Source organism: Naegleria lovaniensis (assembly GCF_003324165.1).
Source record: "Naegleria lovaniensis strain ATCC 30569 chromosome Unknown tig004, whole genome shotgun sequence".
Taxonomy (NCBI): Eukaryota; Heterolobosea; class Eutetramitea; order Acrasida; family Naegleriidae; genus Naegleria; species Naegleria lovaniensis.
This window is the reverse complement of record NW_025407826.1, coordinates 62,326-88,231: the sequence shown is the minus strand read 5'-3', so window position 1 is coordinate 88,231 and position 25,906 is coordinate 62,326. Positions and strand designations below refer to the sequence as shown.

Below are 25,906 nucleotides of genomic sequence, written 5' to 3'. Positions count from 1 at the left end.
TTCATCGTTGAGAAGAGCTCTTCACTTGAATGTGAACAACTTGGATCATCACGACGAACGTTCTTAATTACCGTACTCACACCCATTTTCAAACAATTTCAAAACACAATTCTATACACAATGCCATTCGAAAGATCCCAAGAAAATGAACACGAGGAAGAGAGGAAACAATTGCTACAATCTCCAGCGTTAAAATCGACCACGACCATGAAACAAGTGGAACATATCATTCCAAATTCGCTCTATTATCAAACAGCAACGATCAACCATTCCGTCAATGATCATGGAGAGGATGAAAAACAAGATGAAAATTCACTCATTCATGAAGATAGTTCATCTTCCGATGATGATGGAGAATCAGATCAACCATTCTCTCTTTGGAGATTCCTAAAAAAAGCATTTGTTTGGTTTACTTCTAGTCAGTTATTGGCTCATTTACTGTTATTGACCACATTGTTTACGTTTGGAGGTTATGTTGTGCTGATACCGCATGCTATCTTGTTAATGCATCCAACCATCTTTGCATTATTTAGGTCGTTGTTAATTGTGATAGGATTGTTTCCTGCTGCAGTTTTTACAAAATTTTCATTTCGAAAAACAAAGACACTCAATCGACAAGTGACATTTGTGGAGAATATTTTATTTTGTGGAAGTACAAACAGTAGATATCAGTCTATCAATGATGACACGTTAGAACTTGCCAAGGAAAGCAAATATTCCACTCGAAACATTGTGAAACGAGTGGTACGGTTCATTCTTTCAAAAATTCCAACTTGGAAACAATTTAAAAAGATTTTCTGGTTGGGCTTCTTTATTAACATGAATCAAATTTTGTTCTTCTTGGGATTAAGATGGACCAATGCTACCATTGCTGGTATCATGCAGCCCAGTAAGTATGGCATATGAATGTTTTTTTTAATTAATTTTACAATGACAAATGTTCAATGAATCATTTTCACAATTTTCATTCCATTCATGGATGAAACCTAATACAGTGGTGGCCATTATTACATGCATCCTGTCCATTCTTTTGAAAAGAGAAGGAAGATCTGTATTGAAAATTATTGGAGTCATTGTTGCAGTGTTGGGAGCTGTTGCCATGTTAGTTGTTTCAACCGTCCTGAGTGATAAGAAAGCTCCACCTCCTCCAGATGATGACAATTCAGCCACTAGTGGATTTGCAAGCTTTATTGCAACATTTTCATTCACTATTGGAATGCTCTTTTTATGTGTGAATATGTTCTTCTATGCTCTGTATTTAATTAATTTCAAAAAAGTGTTGCAAGAAGAGAAATTCCCAGTATTGACATTGGCATTTTGGACTTGGTTGATTGGAAGTGTTGTGCCATTGTTACCAGCTCTCTATTTTTCATTGGCTGATTTTGGATATTCACCTTTGCAAGTCGCTTTGAGAATGGACAAGATGGCATACGTTGGATTGTTTTATGGTGGACTTGTTCATGGTGCCTTGTTTTTCGTGTTGAACTCCAAGGCCTCGAGCTTGACCACTCCTACCGTGATTGGAGTCTATTCCACATTGAACCCTATTGTGACAAGTGTCATGGCCTTTTTGTTTTTGCACGAGAGAGTCTCGCCGTTCGTCATTCCTGGTGCAGCCTTTATATTGTTTGGAGTAACAATGGTTATTATTGCCAAATGGAGAGAAGGAAGGGCTCAGCAAAAACAAGCAGCACCTCGTTCATGTTACGATTGGGTGGCCAGTTATTGTGGTGTGAGTAGGGGAAGTACCACGAGTCGTCGAAAGAACGAAGTCTTGATGGCTTTACAAGCTTAGGTGGTCGTAAATGTGTGTTCTAAGTCAACTCATGAATTTTACTGCCTTAATTAGGCCATGTTCAACACAATATTATAAAAAGGTTTCAAAAATACACCTTGTTTCATTTATTTTCATTCATTCTGTTTCTTCTTCATCGTCACCAATCAAGATACTCAAAGGATTAGCATAAATTTCATCAACAATAATGGAAATAAAATCTTCATCGTATTCCGTCTCTTCAACAAAGACTTTAAACAAGCTTTGGTCTTGTTGATGTTTTCTCTTCTTGTCTCCTTCTGAGGACGAAACATGTTGTCCTTCCTTCCATTTAATACCTGATTGTTGTGTTTCTGGAGCTTCTTCTTGAGGTTTGGATCTAATAAGCTTCCACAGTTCTGAATTTGTGAAAAACGGATTATCTTTAAATTTAAAAGTAACTTTAAAGAATTTTGTATCTTTTGAAATATCATTCTCAACTTCAATGTCAATCAAGTATTTCAAAATTTCAAGTTCTGTATCATTTAACATTTTCGAAAAGAGTGGATGTATTGAAATCTGTGGAAATTATTCCGAACAATGTTCCGAATCAGATCATCATCACGAGTTTTAAAAAAAATGATTTTCATCAACATTTCATGTAAATATTATTCATGCCGATCCAACATTAATTTCAAAATACAAACGATGAGGATCATATAACGACCATCAATACCAAACCTACCACATCGGCCCAAAAGTTCTTAATTCCCGATATCAAAGGCTTCCTAGATTCATAAAATGGCTTCTTCAACGCATCATATTTACTCTGCAATAGAGCAATCTCAGTTTCCAATTCTTCATCAAGCTTGGCGACTTGATTTTGAATATCGGCAAGTTTTTGAAAATTCTCTTCTTCGACTTGTTCTTCTTGAGTGAGTTTTGTCTTTTTCGTTGGAGGCATTTTTTTCTTTGTTTGGAAATTTGTTTAAACAATAAGAATGGTAATAAACATGTTTAATAAATAGATCGATTGAGGGTACAAATCATAATTTCTTGGTGGGCCATAGGTTGTTGGTCGACCACAATAAGAATGGGAACAATTCAAAATAATTTAGGAAATCCATGCATGTATATCAACAATACTAGTCGGAATATTCAACACAAATGTTGATCTTTGACCAAATTCAAAACAAATTGTTGAACGTGTAGTTGACACCTATGTGCGAGATCACTATTATTGCAACAACCTATTTACTTTTGAATAGATGATGTTGACATGAGAGAATTTCAATGAAAGATGAATGGGGCGTGGAAAAATGTACATGGTTAAAATTGAAAATCTGATTTGAAAAGATCAACATTTCTGCGTTTGCATTTCTCAACAAGATCTTTTCGTTGGAGACAACTAAAGTCATAGCTCAAATAATACCAAACATGGTTATTTCGAGGGCATAGTTTCAAACTTCTCAAATAAAACTTGGCTGCAGTTTCATATTCGGCTCGGTTGCTGTGGGAAATACCAAGGTTGACCCAAGCTCGAACATAGTCTGGTTTCAAGTTGAGAGCTCTTCTGTAGCATTCAATGGCTAATTCTGGTTTTTTGGCGTTGGCATGAGTAGCTCCTAACTTGTTCCATAAGCTATGGTTTGTAGGGTCTGTTTGACACGCCATTTTGAATTGTTGAATAGCATTTTCGTAATCATTTACAAGATGGTACAGTACGCCCAATGCAGTATAAAGTTTGGCATCCTTTGTTGGTGATTCAGCCACAGCTTTCTCAAATAATTTTCTCACTTTGCTATGTACTTGATAAAAGTCAACCATTGTAGCAGATACATGATCATCCATTTCTATTTCTTTCAATAAATCTCCAATTACGCTGGCGTAAATTGGATGTGACGTGATCCAACGTTTCAAATACATCAACGATACATGTTTTTGAAGCTCATTAGCATTGGACACACCCAAATCAACGAGTGCATCCAAGTGATTATTATCCTGCTTAAAGGCCTCTGCATAGCAAGCAATTGCTCTTGCATCGTCATCACACTCTGCATGACATTGTCCCAAAGCATACCAAGCATCTGCATGATGTGGCTCTAAAATCACTTGAGCCTCCAAAGCAAGAATTGCTTGTTCCGTATTGGTTGTTGTTGCGTTTTGTTGATTTTCTTGGGATAACAATCTTTTTGCTAGTTCATACAAATTTTGATATTGATGGTCCTGATGTTGCAAATAGGGATTTGTTGTTTGTGAGGTTAGGAAAATATAGGGTTCATGTAATTGAGTAGCCACTCCTTGTTCTTGATTAATATGTTCTCCGATGGATTGTACTTGCTGTTGCAACATATTTAAATACGAATCTAACGAATGATTCTGTAAAAACATTCCAGCATTCTCTTCGCCCATATCTCCCATATTGCTAGATGAAAACATGGAAGAACTACCCGAATAATTATTGCTGCTACTTGAGCCTCCAATATTCATCGCTCCGAACCTTTGATTCAATTGATTTGTTTGTTCATTCATATCGGGATACAAGTGTCGAGTGATACGCTCACTTCTCTCCTTCATCTTCATTCTACTCATTGGTGAAAGAGTAGCCGAATCCCCACTCGATACTCTACCATTTGTTGTTGAACTATATTGAAAAGGAGAAAAGGCTTCATGATGATGATTCTGCTGCAACGAAGATGAACCCTGTTGTATATGGGAATAAAAATCCTCTTGTTTTTGAATATTTTGTAATGTTGGATTGATGAATCCGCTCAAAGGATTTCCAGAACGAGAAGCACCAGCATTACTTGAGGACGATCCTTCGGATCCCTTCTCCGATGTGAAAATGTCCCTTAGCATGAGTCAAGGAATTTTTTTTTGTTTTATTTTCAAAAACTATTCTCCGCTGCTGCGAACAAACGACATTTTGCAAGCCCATCATTGTTAATTTCAAAAATTTACACACAAGAGGTTTAATAAATAAAGTTTTTAAAAAAGAGTGAAATATGGCTTGGAAAAGAGGTTGTTTCACACAAGTGGAATGTCAATTCTTTCCAATGTCACATGGTTTAACGACGACGAGATTTGCTCTCATTCAAAATTTTGAGAACTTCCTTCTCAGCTACATGCAAGCTATTCACCTTACCACTCATAATACTAATAAAACGTCCTTCACGTTCCACTGTACACTCACGACTATCAGTTGCATCGTATGGTTTAGTCTTCATGGATGTAAAGAATGAATGATATTGGAAGTGTTGCTTGAAGCTTGGATAGAATTGTAAAATATTTTGTTCAAATAATGGAATCAATTTGGCAACTTCAGTTTCTGGATTTTTCTCAACTTGCAAACGTCTCTCTTCAGCTTTCTTCCAAGAATTGTATTGACCGAGTGGAGTGTGACCAACTGAGGTCAAGGTATATAAAATTGCAACATCGTCTTCATCGTTGGCTTGACGGTGAATATGTGAGCGAGTTGTTGGTGAATCGGTGGCGTCATCATCGTCATCATTTAACACAACACCTTTAGTTTTTGGAATAATGTATTGTCCATCGGTAGTGCTACCATTCATGTGACCATTAGTGTGATGTTTCAAAACTCCCAAATCGGAATTGGCATACTTTTGTGCAATTCTCTTTTCTTCTTCAGGACCAGAAATGTATGGGAAGAGAGAACAGAAATGACCGTCACAAATGGTCATGGCCACACGAGGGAATGGGTCCGAACGAATATCCTTATAAATCAAAGAAATGCAAGGTTCATAGTAAATATTGAGCGATGGAGTGACAAGGAATGTGTTGTAGGTACATGAAATACACCAATCAAAGGTTAAATCGTCTCGATCATTGATCTTAATTTTAGAAAAACGATTTTGTTCTTCCTTCAATTCATAGAGATAGGAATCGGAACATTCAGGAGAGCTCAAATTGCTAGCTGTCTTGTCCTCTTGGTCATCTTCTTCAAATTGTGGACTCACAAAACTGGTAATAGTGACCTGTTCTGCTTTTTTAACAGGAGTATTCAACAAGAGTTCCTGTTCAGTAAATTGTTCTCTAAAGAACTTTCTTGGAGCTGCATGGTAGAGCACTCTCTCATCACACAACATGGATCCTTCCAAATTTGTCAATCCAAAGTGTTCATGATTGAAGGGTTTGTTATAAATTTTAGTGGCATCCATGACTTGTTTGTAGGTTCCAAAGTCAAGCCAAGAATTTCTCTTTGCAATTGCGTACAAGTTATAATCGACTTGTGTGGTCAAGTGTGAATACTTTTCCATGAAATGATCAAAACCTTTCAATGATTGCACACGAGTCACATAGGAACGAGGATAGTGCAATCCTTTGTGAAGACGGAATTGGTTGAAACCACTAGCACCCAAAAAGATGTCCGAGTTCTTTTCAAAGATGACTACTTGGTATCCTAATTTCTTCAACTGTACACCCAAATGACAACCGTACCAACCTGCTCCGATGATGGCTACTCGTTCCTGTGGTTTGTTCGATGGTTTTGATGCAGAGACATTGGTTGACGATGGAAGAGTGGTTGTTGTTGTTTTAATCACAGGCGGAGTTGTAAGTGTACTGGTTTGCTCGAAAGTTGTTGTGGACATTTTTTGTGTTTAAAATGGCTGATGGATGAGTCGGGTCGAGTGAAAGGAAATTGGACAGATGTATGATGAAAAAGGAGTTGTTGAAATGACTAGCTCAACTAGGGTTGTTGTGATGTACAAGGGTGGGTTCTAGTTCAAATGCCAAATGTCAAATGACTAGATGTGAACAATTTTTTTTGTATGAAGAAATTGGATGAAACCAGCGAAACAGTAATGCTTTTGGTGGGAAATGATTTGGTTCAACAACTCGATATCTTGGTCTTCTGATGTATTGTCGTTGTATTATTCGTCTTGATGGGTCGTAACGGTTGTATTCATGCACACTTCATACATTGACGCATGACACAGAGAAGAACGGATAACATGAGAATTGACTTAAATTGTTCGAATTTGTCGAATTGGGTCAACTATTGAGGAGTGTTGAAGAATGAACTTGGTTGTCATGAGCTATCATTCTTTGCTGAAGTAAAACGTTCTTCTGAACTGTCATTAAGACAATACCATCTGCACACACAAAATCATTGAATGTCCGTAGAGAGATGTTTATAAAAGAGCATTCTTTCTCATACATCCAGGTCGTCATCATCATTGTGACCTTTTAGTGTTCGTCCTAGATGCTTCTTGATGGTTTTGCTTCGAGATGAAAGTTTTGCGAGAGCTTCTTTGAGGCGCATGAGCAGTTCATCTAATTTCATAACTGAACCTTGAAGTTCCTTGTTATCCTTTTGCTGAAGAGCTTTTGCTTTTGCATCTTCTGATTGTGTGATAAATTGACGAAGTGTAGCACAAAGATCTTTGTCACATTTAGATGCAAAATGCATGGCGTTGAGTGATAAAAAGGAAAATGAGGATATTGCTAATTGTAATACATCAAGTGACGCTTTGCAGAGAGGGTTATGCATCCTGAAACATTGGTGGAATACTGATATAATCTCCTTAGAAAGAGACTCATAATATTCAAAATTTTGGCACATTAAATGAAATAGGTTCAAGTAGTCAATGTGCAATGTTTGTCTAATGGGCTCTCCTAAACGAATAAGGGAATTGATCAGAGTGAGGTAGCTCTCTACAAATTTCAAAACTTGTCTAGCAATTATAAATGGTAAAGTGCCTTGATCGGTATCTTTAAAATAACGTAAAAGTACCTTAGCTGTTTGTCTTATATCAGATTTTGAACCTGATTGCATAATAGTTGCCAAAGCTTTGTGTATGGATGGGTCTCTGAATAGTTGTTTAACAATGTCAATTTGTCTAAATTCTGAAAGGTATTTGAGTGCTTCTTTTCTTGAATAATCACTCGTTGACATTTCGCTCATCAAAATTTGTGCAATTAATTGAATTTTTACCGAGTTGGCGGCAGAGAATTCGTCCTCCTCGTCCTCTGCGCTCTCAAAAATTTGTATCTGATAATCAATCTCGTTTGGATTCAAGATTTGATTTGACTTTTTCATTTTGGTATTTTCTCTAAGGAATTTTTGATTGGTCTTTGGCACTGAAAGTAACTTGAGAGAAAATTGTTGGACGCTGTCATTGTATCTGTATGAGGAAACGCCTCTCTTGCCTCCAATAATCAAAATATCCATACCATAGAGAACCATGGTTTGTTTTACAAGTCCAGTGTCAAATCGTGGAGAGACACTGTTTTCAATGACAGAGAGAGTGTATGTTTCAGTATCAAAACAAAGCAACTCTTTTAAATAATTTCCAGTATCATATGACAGCTGTCCGCCATACATAAGAACTCTTCTTCCAATCACAACGTGAGAGGCATATCGAATTGGAATTTTCTGAATATACTTTTCGTTCGATTTGTGATGCGAAAGATTAACCTTTCTCCATTCAAACGTGTTGAGAGACAACATCCAAATATCCTTGTACATTTTGTCTTTTGCATACGTAGCTCCTCCAATAACAAACACTAGTGAATTGGAAACAACACACATCTGATGGCCATATCTTGCCTCAGGCACATAGGCGCTGTGTATGGACATTCGGTTGGCTGTTAAGGTCTGAGAAGCTCTTTTCTTTTCTTGATTACCACCGCTTGACGAGAGAGATATTTCTTGCATGTATTGTGAATCATCCAATGTTTTGGATTGAAGAATGCTCGACGAGTTTTTGAAATATCGTTGGATGATACTAGGATAATGCAGCCATTTTCTTTCCTTACAATTAAACATCCAAAAGTCACTAGTTTCCTTGCACTTCTTAGATCTGTAGTCAACAATAGCAACACCTCCAAATAATAACATGGCACAATCCAAAACCACTCCTCCATCACTGTTGAATCGAGCTGAGCTTGAGCTAGCACCTGAGGAGTTTGTAGTACTCTCACCATATCCTCCATTGTTGTTGTTCATAACTCCTCCTGCAGACAAGTCTGATAACGAGTCACTTTCTGAACCAGTATCGAGATTTGCTGCGCTATTGGATATGGAGCTTGTACTTCTGATGGGTTGAAGAACAGACTGCTTTTGGTTGACTGCGCAACATGCATGGCCAAACCGAGGCAAGGGTGATTCTCTATTGTACAAATCATTTACATCTTTTTGTGATTGTTTCAAGAATGAGAGTTCTCTATCTGATTTAGGAGGTACATGAGCTATTTCCCATGTGAATTGGTTTTCAATATTCATGTCTAGAGAATATAAAATAAAATCTTGCAAAGGCGTTTTAGAGAACATGCCATTTCTACCTCCAAACATGTATGCCTTATTATTACCACATAAAACAAACGAGTGGTCATATCTTGATTTAAATAAAGGTATCTCAGCAGAGCCATCGTCTATATAAAGAGATTCAAATGACGAACGTCTTGGAGAAGCTGATCCAGATCTATCGTTACTGGAAGATGCTCCTGAGAGCACATTTGTCTTTGAGGACTTTTTCTGAATAATATTTTTCTCTCCCACAACAGGAGTTGGATTATAGGCGGATATGTAATGTGTTGGAGGTGACACCCATTGAAACTTAAATTGTTGTTGTGCGCTCGAAAGAGAAGAAGATGATGACAAATGAGGGGTGCTTGAGCTCGAAGTGATATTTCCAGAATGTTTTGGAACCATGCAATACACTTGATTTGTGTTGCCACGGATTGGGCCAGTTCCTCCATATAAAACAATCATATTTAAGGTTCTATTCAATGTCATTTGATTTGGTTGTGTCAAATCATCTTCATCTTCCAAACTTTGTTCCCAATAAATTGTTGCGTGTCCTTCCAAAGGAAACAGCTGGTCATGATTCTGTGTTTGTAAAACTGTCCATTCAGATGTTGAAACTTCTTCCTTGGGTAAAGGGGAGGTCTTGGGAGAGTATGATCCATAATTGTTGCTACTATTACTTGACGTTGCAGATGGAGGGCTTTTGGTTTGAGCTCGAAGTTGTGCTGAATTTCCACCCAAACTACTACTTGATGATCTAATACCTCGCTGATGATGAGGAGGCAGTGTTACTTGAAGTGTTGTATTTTCATCGGAATAGGGAATGGGTGTACCTCCTCCGTAGACTTTTGTGGGTGTTGAATTGGAGCGTTGTGATTGCTGATATTGTGAAGATGAGGTGTTCAGAATGGTAGATTCCTCATGATAATCATGGGAAAGTCTTGAGTGCTGATGATTCGGTTGCAACATGATTCAAGGTAAAAATTAAGATTGATGAATAATTCCAATAAATTGTGGCCAATCGGAATGTACAAATATTTGGACAGTTTTGTGGAAGACTCAAAACTACTCCTGTATAATTCAAAAGAAAGAAAATCCGTCTGTTGGGCTCGATCAAATTATATAATTAATTACAACAATTATTACTGCTATAAATTAATCATTAATAATTTTTCAATTTCAATATCAATACTCTTTGTTGAAAACAACTTGAGAAGCTTCTAATTGAATCTCCCGATTCTAATTTTTAAAACACTTCCTCAAGATCCGACAATTGTTGTTCTGCTTCTCTGAAAATGGAACAGCCGCGATGAATGTTCAAAACAATTTTTTTTAAAGTTCTGCAATTGCACCAGTTTTATGGAAAACCACTTTTTCAAACAACAATTGATGTATTGCCATCTTCTTATCTCTATGAGAAACCAGAAGATTATGGCGAAGGCTGTGAGGAACGTGAATCAGAAGATGGAAAACGAACAGCCTAAATCATTTTTGCAAGATATTGAAAAAAAACAATTCCATGAACATGATAATTCCATATGATATTAACGAATACATCATATTCATTTAATTTTCAATACTATGAATCGATTGGAAAAAACATTTTACATGCCCCTCACTTGGCATTGAGGTTTTTTTTTAAATCGTCATCAAACAGTCACCTGTCAATTTTCAAGAGAGACAACAACATAAAAAATGTCAAACCAAGGGTCCTCTCATCAACTCCCTCCCAACTCTCATCCCTTGCCCTTCCTAGATACCCACGACCACAAATACAATCTTCCCTACTTTTCCAACAACAACAATAACTCTGAATCCCAACTTTCACAACAACAATTCATCGCAACATTACAATGGAAAAGTAAATCATCCACATCCACTCACGACCTCGATTTAGTAGCCATCCTTGTCAATAAACAAGGTGGTATCCATGATGTTTGTTTTTTTAATAATTTGAATGGCGTGAGTGGAATGAAACATGGAGGAGATGATCGAAATGGAAATCAAAATTTAGATTCTTCTTCAGCAAGTCAAGCGTAAGTTATCGGTACATTGATTCTTCATCATGATGATGATCTGGATGTTTGTTACCTGTGAATAATAATATTCACAATTGACGATGATGATGATGAAATGACAATCACACAAATCCAATGATATCAAAATAATGGATATCGAACTTGACATGTCATCAACCACTAATTTCTGTTTCTTTATGGATTCAATTGAACACTCACCAATGTCTCCATGTGTGACTTCACACAAAATTTGTCGTCTATCAAAATTGTGAAATAATCACACACAATCATTTGTTAAAACTTCTTTCACACACAGCAAGGAACCACTTAAAGACAACATCACTCTCGAAACAGCCCTCAAAGAAGCAAATGAAAATATTCAACTTGATCTCTCAAAAGTTGACCACGAAGTTCGTTGTATTGTATTTTTGGCTTGTTGCTATCCAGGAACAGTGTTATCTGAACTTTCACATGTCACTTGTAATTTATATCAATTCACACAAAGTGACAATGAAAAAGCACCATTGAAACGTGTCATTGTTTCCAATTTAGATGTTTCAAAAGATGCATCTGGACAAGTGTTTGCAATTATTCAACTACGTGGTGGAGATGCTGAAGCCATTACCACCGTCATTCCAGGAAAGGAAAAGGAAAGTATCAAAGACGAAATGGATGATGAAACTCAAAATTCAGATTCTCTTTCTGCAAGTCCTAGTCCAGCAATTTCACAAGGACATTTGAAAGAAGCAGAAAATGTTCAGGAACATGAAGACACATCAACGACTCAAGCAAATTATTATTGGCAAATTGTTTCAAAGCAAGTCGACATTGCCACTCATGAAAGATTTATGGATTCATTCATGTACGCCATGTGTAAACGAGTGCTTCCGGAAAATATTTTCATTTCCATGAAAAATCGATTGACGTATATTATTCATTTGAGACAAGAAGAGAAGAAGAATCAAATTCTTGATTCCATGGTGTTCAGCTCCATTCTTAAAGACGAAGATCATGATGAAGATGAAGAATATATCGTTCGTGTGTATTCAGAATTGACAGGATCTATTTTAATCGATCAATTGATTGTCGAAGAAGCTCAAAATTATTTGAAAACTGTTTTGGAAACGAGTGCTGAAAAGTCACCATTCATTCCAATTTCACGAGATGAATTCACAGTTCAAGAAGCAAATAACAAGCTCGCAAAATCCAATGAAGAAGAGGACAAGACACAACTTGAAAAACAAGAACCTCCAACTGTGAATATTCAAAAATCATACACGTTTAATGAGGATAGGATCAAAATCTATATTGGATGGCAATCACTTTCTGGCCGTTCCTATTCCAGATATTATCTCACAGCCACTGTTTTATTCTTTGGTAAATACGGAGCTCGTTTAGGTCACATTGATCAATACACGACCAAATTGTCACTTGTCAAATTGGAAAGTGCCAATCCAAACACGACTACTGCTCCAACGACCGGAACTACTGCAAGCGCGAACGCTCCTTCTTCGAATACTACCAATACCACCTCTGGAATGGGCTCTCCTCGTACTTCTCCTCTTCTCATTCAATCCTCTTCAAGTATGACTCTCAAATCACCAAGATCTGGACTTCACAAACCAAAACCTGCTGCCATTTTCTTGAAAGGAAATAGAGATATGACTGGCAATGATAGTGATTTGTGTGCAGAAGTAGATTTGTCACGTCTTCCAAAATCTGTGCATTCCATTATTGTGGTGGTCACTGCAACTTCGAATGCACAAGATTCTGGATTCCAAGAACTGAAAGATCCCTATGTGAAAATTACCACAAGTTCAGCTGGAGATTTGTATAGATATCAACTTCACACTTCAGAAAGAGCTTATCAAAGCTTTATTGCATGTCGATTCACATGTTTGAGAAATCCCAATGACTTGTCAAGTGCCAATTTGACAGCACCTTCAAAGAATCAAATTGGAAACATGTATGGAGGAAGCTTTATTGGACTCACTAAATGGAGAATTAGTAACATTGGTGAATATTCATTGGGAGTTCATCCATTGATTGATCCTCATTTGAAATCTCAAATTCAGAAACATGTTCCCACGATTGAGTTACCTCCATGTTTGGAATTAGCGACACAAACTGAAATTGAAGAACAAGAGCGTGAAAAGTTATTGCAGCAACAGCAACAACAAGAAAACAAATCCTCAGAAGGAGACAATAACGAAACGCTTGACAAGGAAGACGTCGTTCTCAGAGTGAGCAATGCTTCCGATTTGGATTTGACAGTCACCGCTGAAGAACCAAAGAAGGAAAAACCAAAATGTTTCCGAATTCCAAAACAAGAAGTGAAAACTGTTGGATTTGATTTCTCAACTGTGAAAAATTTAGACTCCATTCAAGTCTTGGAATTTTCACAATATGGAAAACTTCTCACCGGTGCAAAACCAACCATGGTCAATGAAGCCAATGATCTTAAAAAGCGCAAATTAGCCCTCTCCAAAAAGAGTGATCACAATATGAACATTCCAATGAGTGAATCTTTCACATTGAAACAAGAAGAAGAAGAACACACCGGTACTGAACATCTTCCAAGACAAGATCAAATGTTCCAAAGTTTAACATCCTTCCACAGAATGGATTTAACATACAGCAAGGAATCACATGCTCCCTATTTCATGTGTTTCTTATTGAAATTTAAGGACATTATTACCAATGAAGATGAAGATGCATTGGATTATTCATTAATTCCTGAAAATAGAATCAATTGCTTTAGATTATGGAATGTCGATGAAAAGGTAGACATGTGTGTTGCAAAATTAACCAATGTATTCAACATTGATGGAAGTGAACAAGCATTACAAGAATTCAATTGGCAACAAGATGCAAATTTAGCAGTCATTGCGTATCGTAGTGGACAGAAAGATGAATGGTTCATTGAAGTGTTAGATGAAATTGTTACCTTTAAATCTCCAGCTCGAAGATATTTACGTTCCATGTTACAGAAATGTCAATTTGACATTAGTGAACCTTCATGTGATGTTTTCACAGTTCCAACTCCCAACAAGGACTCTGTCACTAAGGAATTCCACAAAGATTGTAGAGATTTAGTTCTTGGTTTTGGAATTGTTGGAAATGGTGGACAACAACATTTGCTCAATGCTGAAGTTGAAATTTATGATCATTTTGGTCGTTATTTGGGAAAAGTCTATGAAGGTTATAGTGACATGGATGCCAAATTGAAACATCGTCCGATTAACTTTTTAACTATTTACACACAAGATGATGAAGAACAATTTGACATTCGTATGAAAGATTTGATTGAAAGTTCCACTGTGAAATATATTGTTGCAAATATTGAAGTCAAATCAAGAAGTGTTTTGAATGACAAGTCACAAATCTATTCGCGTGTCGTGGATATGCGATCAGGAAAGGAATTGGTTCGTGTTCAAGCTTCTGGATCTCTCTTCCTTGATAAATATACTCCAAAGAAGACACTCGTTGAAAAGAATCAAGATGCGATCGACGAGGTTGATGATGATTCCTATGATAGTGGTGACGAAAGTGACAATGAAGTTGTGGTCACGATGTGTGTGATTGAATTCACCAAAGAAGGATGGAGAATTATGGGAGCAGGTGAAAAGAATTTGGTCGATCTCATTCCAAAGTATATTTCACTGAAACCAGAGGCAATTAAGATTGAAATTATCAAAGGAAGAAATCTCATTCCAGTGGATCATGGTTCTGCAGATCCATATCTCAGAATTAAACTCAATGAAAAGAACTCGAGAAAAGGAGCGAAAAAGCAAAAAGTGAGATCCAAGTTGTGTAATAGAACTATTCATCCAGATTGGCATGAAACTCACACCATTCATATCTTTGATTATGATGACACTTTAATTGTCAAGTGTATGGATTATGAAAAAACAAGAGATCAATACATGGGTGAAGTCAGACTGAAAGTTGGATTTTTACTTCGTTTACATAATCAAGGACGTGAACGAAAGTTTGTGTTGAGAAATGATGAATATTGGAAAGCAGTGGAAGGCAAATTGACGGGAATGAAGAAGGAGATGGCTCTAGCTTCACAACCTATGGGAGATTTATTCATGAGATTTTCAATTGGTTCCACAAGTGACATTGTCACAAAGAAGTAATCTGTTGATGTGTGTGGCCTGACAAGTGATCACTTGTACAGAAATAAATTATCATTTGTAATATCAAATACATCCAACTCATATTTACATCAGCTCGTATTCATAGGACGGTTTTTCTGATACAATAATCACATTCGTTGGAGGTTGAGGCAATTCTTTCAGAGTTTTCAACGAAAGAGCCTCTTGATGGTCATCCATTTTTGGGCATTCATAAATCTTGCAATGTCCCTCAAATCTATGTTTTGCAATCCATTCATTCGTATAGGAACGAGTGGCAGCCACTGGATTGGCACTACTGCTCTCAGCTGTTTCAATGACTTTAAATCCAATTCGATTCAATTCACGCTTCCAATCGGACAAGGACCAAAATGTAAATGTTTCATGCATTTCACTTTCCCAATTGTTGTGATAATCTTTTGTGAGCATGAACTCGGCGGCTCCTCGTAATGTTGTTTTCACAAAATATTCTCCATCGATTTCATAGTACTCCATGGTGTTGTAGATTTCCTTACTAAAATCAAAATCTTTGACAAAACGATCGAATAATGCAAAAGTGGAAAGCTCGTTCAATAACTGAAGCATGGCTCCAGTGTGGCCTTTCACTGTCGTTTGTACCTTGTGTTCATATTCTAATCTTTGTTGTTGTGGATCTGAAGGAAGCCAATAGTTTTTACCATCTTTGTGATTGAGCCACAATAATACAGTTTTGTCTTTTTCTTCAGGTCCAATCACATCTCGAACAATGAGTCGTCCACCAGGTCTTAATTGATTAAACTTGAACTGTAAATAGTCTTTGACGACTTTTTCTTGAGTTCCAACGGGTGAGTATGAGTACAATTCATGAATGGTACTATTGCAGATAGTAGTGTCAATGCTATTGTCCTCAAATATCGGCTTGGTAATGTTTCGTTGATGAAAGAAAACAAAACTTGAACCAAACTGTCCTAGTCTCTGTCTTTCATGACATCGAGCTAAAAATTCGGTGGTAATTTCAACACCAATCAAGTCACAATCCGGGTAATCTTTAGAAATACAAAGTAGCAATGCTCCATCGGCACATCCTTCATCAACAATTTTTCCAGTTTTCACAAAATTCTTTATATCGTTCCATTTCAAATTAATGACTGTCGTGTTAGACATTTCCCATGCATACGTATCATAGTTACGCGTCTCAGTTAACGAACCAGAGTCGTTCAAAATAGGATCGTTCCATAATCGAAATATTCTTTTTGGAACATCAATAAAATCGATCCATGTTGATTTTGTAGTTCTGTGCATGTCTGACTCCACAATTTTGCTGAGAGGCCAATTCTTGTGACTTGCATGACCGTCACCTACTTCATCAACCATTTTGGTTAATACTTGAACAGGAAGATTTGCTACAAGTTCATACTCCTTCTCATTAGTGCCATTGCATCTTTGCATTTCTGCAGTAATTACAGAATAGCCCAACTTGTCAAATTGTTTAATGACATCCATCGTGCTTGATAATACTATGGTATTGTCAGGATGTAGCATCAATTCTCCCTCTGAATGCTCTCTCGTTAACTTGATTAAATTGCTTGCAAATTTGTCAGAAGGATTAAAATGTGGTACCGGAACGATGGAATATTTGAGTCTTTGATCTGGTATCAAATCATTCATCAATAGGTCTTCTGAAATTTCATCATTTTCTCGATTCACTCTCGAGATTTGAGAAATCAAATTCTCAGTGGCGTAAGCCTTCACTAATTCTTGTCCGAAGCGATCTAAGCCAATGGATCTCACGTAGAATGGTATTGGATTGTATCTGGAATTTTGCTGATTGGCCGAAGTCACACAAAACACAACATGGGAGACGTGATGATGATCATTTAATTGCGTATGAAAAGCATGATTATAAAAATCAGTCCATTCCGATACGGGTCTACATAAATGATTCAGCAAGTATGAAAATTGAAAATTGGTGGTCAGTAAATGTCGTCCCGGAAAGAGTAAGAATAACCCCGATGTTGTTTTGGATGATGACATTTTTTTATGGATGGTTCCTGCCGGTGAAGAAGTCTTCTCGAGAAGAAGAATTGAGAATTGATCACGTTGATTCAATTTGTGTTGATTGGGAAGTCAATTTGGGTCATCAAGCTAATATCATTTTAGGTTTGCAAAATTTTTTTAAAACCACAATGAGAAAGGGAGAAGAAGGAATTTGGGGGGAGCAAACAAGAAGGTGTACGTTCTGAATTTCAAAATATGATGATGGTCCATTACCAACACTTATTAAGAATTCTGCTTCTCCAATGAGATTGTGCGGACAAAACATTAGGACCCTGATGTTATTAAGGCATTGTATCTGGATGACACGACTCAAGTGTGTTCTATTTACAATGGTCTTATGTTTATTAATAATAGGTTCAAACATTCAGGCTGATTTTATCTTTACAAATGGTCGTTAGCTTGGGTGGCTCAAAAATCTAGTCTTGGAGATCTTCAATGTTGATGGTCTTATTCTCTTTCCAATACTCCAAATTGGTGGCAATGTGCTCCATTGCAAAATTCATCTTTGGTAATAACCTACAATAACTCTTCATCATTGGAGATACAATATAATTAATAAATGCAGATTGAAGGTTGTTCAAGCTGGGTTTTGTCCTGTCCATAAATGGTGACAATGCCAAGCCAAGCTCCTTTTCCTTGTCTCCTTGCTTATAAAATTCTTCTTCGATACGTTTTGCCCATTTAAGGTACAACTTTAAAGGCCTAGCTGGATTGCTTACGTCAGCAATTTTGATGGCAATTTGAAGAGCCAATCTAACGTCTTCCTTAGCAGAAAAATCAATCTCTGATGATTCATTTTCAGTCTCGATTCTAGATTTAAATCGTCCTAGGATTGTTGCGTGGAGAGCCATGTCAGTCGCCAAGATCATTTGAATCATGGTTTCTCTAATGTCTTTGTATTGTTCATCTGAAAGAGTTTGGAACACGTCGAATTCTTTGCTTCTCATTAACTCAAATGTTTCAGCAACATGGTGGTTTTCGAGAACGGATCGATCATTGTAAAGGATGGAAAGATAGGAGTGAGAATTCATTTGGAAGTTATTGTTGAGACCTGGATGTTGATAGTCGTGGCAAATTGCAGCCATTAGTGACGCAAAAATATCTTCATCTGTCATGTACTGAGAGAGACCTCCCTTACTTATAATGTAGTGTGTACACTGCAGCACGTCAGTTGCGTGCATGTTGTTGTGGTAAGGATTTGGTTGGTAGCCTGCCTCTATTTCTCTCAAAAAGCTTATTAAAACTTTCTCGTTGATATTGAACTTGTTGAGCAGGTCATATTTTAGGAAGAGAGCGTATGAAGTAAAAAATAGAGGGTGGTTATTTGACAGTTCTGTAATTTTGAAGACATCATAGTTCCATTTGTCAAGCTTTTCTAGAACGCTATTGAGTTCTTCCTTTCCAGGTCTTCCTGCGACTTGGGTGGTTGGCTCTGCCACTGTCTTGACTGGTTCTTTCGCTGGCTCAGCTTTCTTGTCTTCCACTGGCTTTGACTTTCCTCCCAAATGAGCAGCGTCCACGAATTTTGTCTTGATGTACTGCACCACTTCTTGGTCGTATTCTCTTAGGTTCTTTCCAAATTCAATCTTGTGAATGGAGTCAAATCTTAGCGAGTTGATCACTACGTTGAAGTTCTCATATTCTTTTTCGGTAATGGCTTTGTTTTTGATGAGCTTTTTCTTGATATTAATAAGGAATTTGGAAATTTGTTGAGCAGGGAAAACCAAGCTTTCAATTTCTTTTCTTTTTCTTTCCATCTCGCTGTTTTGCCTTCGAAGAAGAGCTTTTGCATTTCGTTCTTCCATAGAAGCATTGACTGGAATATTGGGTTCACCAGACTTCTTTGCAAGCTTTTCTCGTATTTGCAAAAAGTATTGATACTTTTCTTTCATTACTTTGAGATCTCTTTCAAGCTGATCAATTCTTTCAGTCGGTGTTGTTTCAGTTCGCAACAAGTAGAAACTGTAAAGTGGGTAAATGAAAGAATGATAAAGTTGAGTCCAATAGTCTGGAGATTTTCCTTCTTTTGGTTCTCCAATACGTGCGAGCTTGAGTGCAATATCGGCCTTTTGCTTATTTGCAGTCATTTCGAGAAGAACTTTGCATTGGTTGCCTGCCTCGTCTACAGTCACTCTCAACCTTCCTGATTGTGTGATTGATGCTCGTAGCGTATCAAAGAATACTTTCCACTCCATATTCGCAAGCTTCAATTCTTTGCTTAGTGAGTTTTTCTGGAAAGTGCAAATTTCCATAAATGGGTTTAAGTTGTTCGGTCAGAAACCATGTTGTTTATGAAACTTACCATATCATTCAAACTCTTCTGAGTGAGAACTTTTTCAAAATACTTCTCGCGCAAATCAGTCACTGCAATAATAAGGTTTTCCAAATCGGGTGAAGGAGAGCAGCCGACCCACAGCTTTCTTGAGGCAAGTAATGTTGTGTTGTTTTGAGTGCTCGAGGGTTTAAGCTTTTCGTAATTTTTCCCTCCGCCTTCCTTGTCGTACATTTCGCAAAATGTCTTTTGGAAAGCTCCTAATTGAGCAACAATGGGATTTGAGTTTCCTTTGGGTACCTGATAGAGAGGAAACAATGGTGGTTCCCTATCGTGGGCATATGCTGTTGAACTTCCTGAGCCCATTCTTTTCGGTGATGATGACGATTATGCCTAATTAAGGGATGATGATGGTTATAGGAGCAAGTGATGGCCTTACGGAACGTTAGTACTGAAAGCAATGATTGATGCCTATGATGCCGATGATGACTAGTTTCAAAATTTTCTTCGTAAACAGAAATGAGAGATAAAATTCAAACGCTGTTCTCTCAATGAATTAATACTAAGGAATAAAAAGACGACGGGCCACTACAATCAAAAAACTGTGGTTGTTGTTGATAATCACTCTCAAAAAAGAGCGCAATGTTGTCGAGGCGTTTTTTTTTCTTTGTCTCCAAATCAAGAGATTGGCGAGTAAAGTCAGTAAATTTTTTGAGCGGGAGTTGAGACAATTTAATCTCTGAATTAATGGTCTTTGACTTGAATTACAACCATCGTGTGCTATCCCGAAAAATCACTGCTGGTCAACTACATTGTCGAGATAATCGCTAGACGCTCGGATGGATTCTTCAGAGTGAATTGATCCAGTAACGGACTGTTCATTTGGAAGTATTCAAGAAACACATAATCCTGAAGAGATGATGACGTCTGGCACACGAAGATTATTTTTTAAAAATTTTGTTTCATATTAAATTAAATTTCGGAAAGACGACACACATGAATTCCCTCGAGGAAGAGAAGTGTTGATTAGTCTAAGATGACGGCCCGAACACAAGCTCCGTCTCCGTTTTCCGAATGGTTGAGTTTTTGATTGGGTTGCATACAAGCCTGTTTTTGTTCATTCAATAAAAATTCAATCAAAAAAAGAATTTTGAAAAAAAATTCAATTTTCATACTTCCTTCACACCCTCTCTAGATTCCACCAATATCCACCAATTCTAAAAAGATGATGCACTCAACATCCAAATGTTTGGCTTCCCTCTTGAAGGCCGGAACCACCCACTCCCGTTCCTCCGTCATGATGATGAAAAAATCATCTGCTGCCCTTACCACTGCAAGAACCAATATCTTCTCAACCACTCAAACCAGAAATGTTTTTGGATTTGGAAACAGCAATACTAACAACTCCGGAGCTTCATGGGAACAACAAGCTTCTTCATCCTCCCAACAAACCCAACAACAACAAACCAATAACAATACCACTGCTCAGCAAACTCAACAAAATAATAACAATACCACTACTCAACAACAACAAACTCCTTCCGTAGAAAAGGAACAAACTCAAACACAAGAACAAACCAAGCAACAACAAACTCAAGCCGTTGATGATGCCAAGGTGAAAGAACTCGAAAAGGAAATTGAGGCATTGAAAGAAAAGAACAACAAGCTTGATGACCAATTAAAGAGAGCTGTTGCTGAAATGCAAAACGTTCGTCGTATTGCAAAGAATGATGTGGATAATGCAAAGAAGTTTGCTTTGCAATCGTTCTCAAAGAATCTTTTGGAAGTTGTGGATAATTTGGAGACTGGATTGAAACATTTGAACATTGAAGACGTTTCAGAAATTGTTAAATTGGTTCAAGACAGTCCAGATTGTACTGAAGATTTACGAAAGAAGTCAAAAGCATTGCTGACCTCAGTGGAAGGAGTGAAAATGACTGAAACTGTCTTGTTGAAGGTTTTGGAGAGAAATGGAGTGACCAAACTCGAAATTGGAGAACAAACTACCTTCGATCCAAATTTCCACGAAGCCATGATGAAGATTCCACCAAGTGATAAGCATCCAAATGGCTCTGTTGCTATGGTCTTAAAGAGCGGATGGGTTCTCAATGAAAGAGTGTTGAGACCTGCCCAAGTCGTTGTAGCCATTCAAGACTAAGTAAAAGAATTGTTTCATTTAGTGACAATTTGATGTAAGCCAAAGACCAATCGTGATGCCTTAATGAAAATCGTAATCAGAACGAAATGAAGTTCGGCATTTTGTTGATCGCCAGAAAATGATATCTTTTACTTTTTGGGGAAACAGTTACTTTGTAACGGCCCAAAATTCCAACACATGAAGTTGAGTTCACATTAAATCAGGAAGAGGGTGGCCAAAATCTGTACATCAAGACGATCATAAAAGACAGGTATTGTACATGTTGTATCCTGAAATTTTGTCCTGACCGGCCTCAAGCCTTTTGAAATCACAACACTTTAATCTTTCACATCATCAAGATTTAAACGAAACAAAGAGTCTCGCAAGAGCATCGTCCAGTTTTTATTACAATTCGTTTTGTTATTCAATAGCTTTGTGTGAAAACATGTTCGCCTTGTATTCAATGGTTAAAGAAGCTTCCTTCCCATCCTTGGATGAGTTGAGTTGTTCCATGTATTCCAAACAGCAACAAGCAGTGCAGAACTCACCAACGAGTTTCCTCTCTCTCATCAAAGAATACTCCTCGCCGGGTGATGCCATTTCACAATTTCTTTCTCCTTTCCAAAGCACTGCTGACAATACGACGACGAATTCGAACAACACGACAACCCATGAATCCCTTGCTGCACTCTTTCCTACCTCCATTGAAAACATCAACTCGATTGCCAATTCATGTTTCTTCATTGTCGTGTTTTCCGTATTGATGGCTGTGATTGGAGTGATTATTTATAAGGGACGATCGGCCATGAAGAGAAATCACAAAATCATGTTTTCATTGTTGTGTGTTTTCATTCTGGTTCAATATTTTGGATTAGTGTTTCGTTTGGTGTATAATGGAGTCTCATTGAAAGTCAATTCATTTACGGATTTGACATTGGTTGAAAATTTATATTCCTATCAGGTGGCTGTTTGGGTTTCATCAACGTTGGAGAATGTTTTGGTCGTTTCTCAAATTTCAACCATTATCATCATTATGGCGTTTATGATGACCATCTTGTAAGTTGATATTCCTTCCTTAATTATTGACATTTGACATTGGCTGACATTGATGCTGTGTTCAACACTTTATAGCATTAATACTGTGAAAATTTCAGGAGCCATGACCGCAAAGACCTATACCATTCTATGGTGGTTCATTACCATAACTACCCTGATCAGTTCCATCATTTTTGTTGGACTTGTCATTACTCTAGGTGTAGTCAATCTCCTTCTCAAAACCCAAACCATTCGTGTCAATGCCTTTCCCATCTATCTCGTTCTCTTTCTCATCTATATTGCCATCATGTTATTAGAGTCCATATTATTCATCGCATTAGGAGTTCGTCTATTGATGGTTGTAAAAAAAAGATCTCTCAATGTCTCTCAGGTCAACACATCGATGAGTCGTACCTTGCAACAGCCTTACTATAAAATAGTAGGCTTGATTATTGGAATGTTATTGAGTGCGTTTTTGCAGATTTTGGCCGGAGCAGTTTCCATTGCAACCTCGCTCTATGTCGGTTATTTGCATATTATTGATTACTTTTTGCAGTGTTTTGGAGTGTTGGTGTTTGCTATTTTCGTCTTGTTGCTGTATGGACCCTTATTGTTGGATCAACATCATCATCATCAAGAGGCTCATCATCATCAACAAGCACAAATGATTATGATGGAAAATGAGCAGTTGCCATCATCAGCGAGAAGCGCTTCTTCACCCTCTCCGAGAATGAGTTTTAGAAAAGCAAATCATGAACAAATTTCAAATCAGGAAATTCTACAACAAGATGCATTCCGAGTTGAAACAGTCGTTGATGACTTGAAGCAGAATTCTAATTAGCCTAAATTTCTGACCGTTGATCAATTTCCTTGCGAGGACGATTAGTAATGGTCTAGCCTCTCAATTACCATTATCATAAACCATCAGTTCATTCAAATGCTCATAGCTGAATAGAATTATTTCAAATTTCTGGAGAGATGAAGTTATTCATCTTACATTCAAGAGGTTATTATGAACGCATCCTCATTCGTGTAGCTTTCGGGAACTATGCCTTATGCACACATGGTTTGATCAATTTCTCCAGATATGACCTTGAAAGAATAACTTGTTTAGGTCTGGTTTTCCGTTTCGGATGAATGAACCCTTGTTCAAGACAGGATAATCATTCACGAAAGCATTCAACAGAGCGAACCACCAACCCTTTGTCGCCATCATAAGGCCTCCAGTTCTTGCACTTGGCGCGACCCCGATGAAATCCTTCTAGATGATGGACTTGACAACCACAACAACCACATCAAACAAAAAACCACCACCACCGTTCCAAGCTGGGATACTAGAATACCCCTAACCATCATTGCCTCGGTACAACTATTGATTTTGCAACATCTCTCTGGTTCATATCTTTGTCGCCGTAACGTGCTGTCATCATCTTGAATCTTTCCAAATTTGTAGTTTTGACCAAGCCGCCATACATTCAGATATTGAAGCAATAAGAATTGTCTTTCATCAGAATGTCTTCGCCAGCTGAGCTTTCATTGTACGATATTTCAAAATTCCTCTTTTATCCTTCCTATGAATTGTTTCAATCCTCTCAAAACAACAACACCAATGGTACCACTACTACGAACGTCACGCATGCCTCTCTTTCCAAACTCTTTCCCAACTCCGTCGAAAACATTTCCTCCATTGTCAATTCATGTTTCTTTATTGTAGTCTTTACCATTCTGATTGGAGTGATTGGTTTCATCATGTATAAGGCAAGAGAGACGACAAAGAGAAATCACAAAATCCTCTTCTTCTTGCTTTCAGTGTTCATTTTGGTGCAATATTTTGGATTGATATTCAGATTGGTTTATAATGGAACTGCATTGAGAGTGAACCAATTTGTTGATTTAACGCAAGTGACGAATTTGAATTCGTATCAAGTGGTGTTGTGGGTGTTTTCTGTCATTGAAAATGTGCTTGTGATTTCGCAAATGGCCACTATATTGGTTATTATGAGTTTCATCATGGCTATTTTGTAAGTAGTTGAGTTTGGTGATGTTTTGATTGTTGACAATTTTGTTGTCACCAATGTCATTAGTTTAAAGACTGTCAAGATGGCTGGCGCAATGACGGCAAAGACTTACAAGATCATATGGTGGTCCGTTTCTGTCATCACTGCAATTTCTGCAACGATTTTCATTGCTCTCATTATTGTCAATGGAGTTATCAATTTACTCCTCAAAATGAAGATTCTGAGAACTGATGTTACTCCCATTTATGTGATTCTCTTCCTTATCTTTTTGGGTGTAATGATTATGGAAACAGTACTATTTATTGCAATTGGAGCTCGATTGTTGCATGTTGTTAAAAAACGCTCTCAAAATGTGTCACAAGCCAAATCCAATCAAAGCAGTATGAATTTGGCTCAGTCTTTGCAAAGACCTTACATTAAGATTGTTGGTTTGATTATTGGTATGATAGTAAGCGCCTTCATTCAAATATTGGCAGCCGTGGTTTCCATATTCACTTCATTGTATGCTGGTTATTTACATATTATTGATTACTTTTTGCAGTGTTTTGGAGTGTTGGTCTTTGCTATTTTCGTCTTGTTGCTATACAATCCTTTGATTCTGCAATATGAAGCAAAGAATGAAAATCAGACAGTGCCTTATCAAAATCAAGAAATGAAGGAAAAAGAAGTACATCAAATAGAACAACATATCAATGACCAACCTGTCCATCAAGATACAAAAGTATAGTGCATCAGTCAATATTGTTGGAACATTTACACACAGCTGACTCCCTCTTTCCACACATGCAAAATTTACTTTTTTAAATTTATTTCATCTATATTCCATCTTTAGAAATAACTCATATCGAGTGTTGTGATCCTTCCACACTTGGACTATTCGATCACTTGAGCAAGTCCATTCCTCTTTCTTTTCATAACAACAAAAAAACTCGTTTTTACGCCAATCTCTATCCTATCGCTTACCATCATGATCCAAACCGTCAACAAGCCCGTGGTCGTTACGCTGTTGTTAATGACAGCACTTGTCATGGTCGTTCTCACGTCCACGAATCTTGTTTCAGCACAAAAGCAAATCTATGGAGAAAATATTCCCTTGGATCCTCCCTACCACCAAAGATATTTCGTTTCGTATTACAATCCTCCTCCTTATACTTTCTATTACAGTCAGCAACAACCTTATTATTCTCAACAATATTATTCTTACTCAAGACCATACTCTTATCAATT

At 37.4% G+C, this 25,906-nt stretch overlaps 11 protein-coding genes across 11 annotated transcripts; 5 read left to right on the top strand and 6 right to left on the bottom strand.

The window, feature by feature from the left end:
• Positions 1-120: 120 nt before the first annotated feature.
• On the top strand, positions 121-1,795 carry C9374_011249 (uncharacterized protein; the record flags this gene model as incomplete). Its single annotated transcript, XM_044686884.1, has 2 exons — positions 121-889; positions 996-1,795. 2 exons carry the CDS (start codon positions 121-123, stop codon positions 1,793-1,795), a joined length of 1,569 nt encoding a protein of 522 aa, XP_044554418.1.
• Positions 1,796-1,912: 117 nt separating this feature from the next.
• Positions 1,913-2,717, bottom strand: C9374_011248 (uncharacterized protein; the record flags this gene model as incomplete). Its single annotated transcript, XM_044686882.1, has 2 exons — positions 1,913-2,332; positions 2,499-2,717. 2 exons carry the CDS (start codon positions 2,715-2,717, stop codon positions 1,913-1,915), a joined length of 639 nt encoding a protein of 212 aa, XP_044554417.1.
• A 365-nt stretch (positions 2,718-3,082) lies between these two features.
• On the bottom strand, positions 3,083-4,612 carry C9374_011247 (Peroxin 5 (Pex5), putative; the record flags this gene model as incomplete). Its single annotated transcript, XM_044686881.1, has 1 exon — positions 3,083-4,612. One exon carries the CDS (start codon positions 4,610-4,612, stop codon positions 3,083-3,085), a length of 1,530 nt encoding a protein of 509 aa, XP_044554416.1.
• Positions 4,613-4,821: 209 nt separating this feature from the next.
• C9374_011246 (uncharacterized protein) lies at positions 4,822-6,363 on the bottom strand (the record flags this gene model as incomplete). The annotated part of the gene is made up of 1 exon (XM_044686880.1): positions 4,822-6,363. The coding sequence occupies one exon, from the start codon at positions 6,361-6,363 to the stop codon at positions 4,822-4,824; it is 1,542 nt and encodes a 513-aa protein (XP_044554415.1).
• A 563-nt stretch (positions 6,364-6,926) lies between these two features.
• C9374_011245 (uncharacterized protein) lies at positions 6,927-9,992 on the bottom strand (the record flags this gene model as incomplete). Its single annotated transcript, XM_044686879.1, has 1 exon — positions 6,927-9,992. The coding sequence occupies one exon, from the start codon at positions 9,990-9,992 to the stop codon at positions 6,927-6,929; it is 3,066 nt and encodes a 1,021-aa protein (XP_044554414.1).
• Positions 9,993-10,718: 726 nt separating this feature from the next.
• On the top strand, positions 10,719-15,183 carry C9374_011244 (uncharacterized protein; the record flags this gene model as incomplete). The annotated part of the gene is made up of 2 exons (XM_044686878.1): positions 10,719-11,059; positions 11,358-15,183. 2 exons carry the CDS (start codon positions 10,719-10,721, stop codon positions 15,181-15,183), a joined length of 4,167 nt encoding a protein of 1,388 aa, XP_044554413.1.
• An 84-nt stretch (positions 15,184-15,267) lies between these two features.
• Positions 15,268-17,193, bottom strand: C9374_011243 (uncharacterized protein; the record flags this gene model as incomplete). Its single annotated transcript, XM_044686877.1, has 1 exon — positions 15,268-17,193. The coding sequence occupies one exon, from the start codon at positions 17,191-17,193 to the stop codon at positions 15,268-15,270; it is 1,926 nt and encodes a 641-aa protein (XP_044554412.1).
• Positions 17,194-17,633: 440 nt separating this feature from the next.
• C9374_011242 (uncharacterized protein) lies at positions 17,634-19,855 on the bottom strand (the record flags this gene model as incomplete). Its single annotated transcript, XM_044686876.1, has 2 exons — positions 17,634-19,448; positions 19,520-19,855. 2 exons carry the CDS (start codon positions 19,853-19,855, stop codon positions 17,634-17,636), a joined length of 2,151 nt encoding a protein of 716 aa, XP_044554411.1.
• Positions 19,856-20,714: 859 nt separating this feature from the next.
• C9374_011241 (uncharacterized protein) lies at positions 20,715-21,647 on the top strand (the record flags this gene model as incomplete). Its single annotated transcript, XM_044686875.1, has 1 exon — positions 20,715-21,647. The coding sequence occupies one exon, from the start codon at positions 20,715-20,717 to the stop codon at positions 21,645-21,647; it is 933 nt and encodes a 310-aa protein (XP_044554410.1).
• Positions 21,648-22,089: 442 nt separating this feature from the next.
• Positions 22,090-23,502, top strand: C9374_011240 (uncharacterized protein; the record flags this gene model as incomplete). The annotated part of the gene is made up of 2 exons (XM_044686874.1): positions 22,090-22,682; positions 22,758-23,502. 2 exons carry the CDS (start codon positions 22,090-22,092, stop codon positions 23,500-23,502), a joined length of 1,338 nt encoding a protein of 445 aa, XP_044554409.1.
• A 671-nt stretch (positions 23,503-24,173) lies between these two features.
• C9374_011239 (uncharacterized protein) lies at positions 24,174-25,406 on the top strand (the record flags this gene model as incomplete). The annotated part of the gene is made up of 2 exons (XM_044686873.1): positions 24,174-24,682; positions 24,746-25,406. 2 exons carry the CDS (start codon positions 24,174-24,176, stop codon positions 25,404-25,406), a joined length of 1,170 nt encoding a protein of 389 aa, XP_044554408.1.
• Positions 25,407-25,906: the final 500 nt, after the last annotated feature.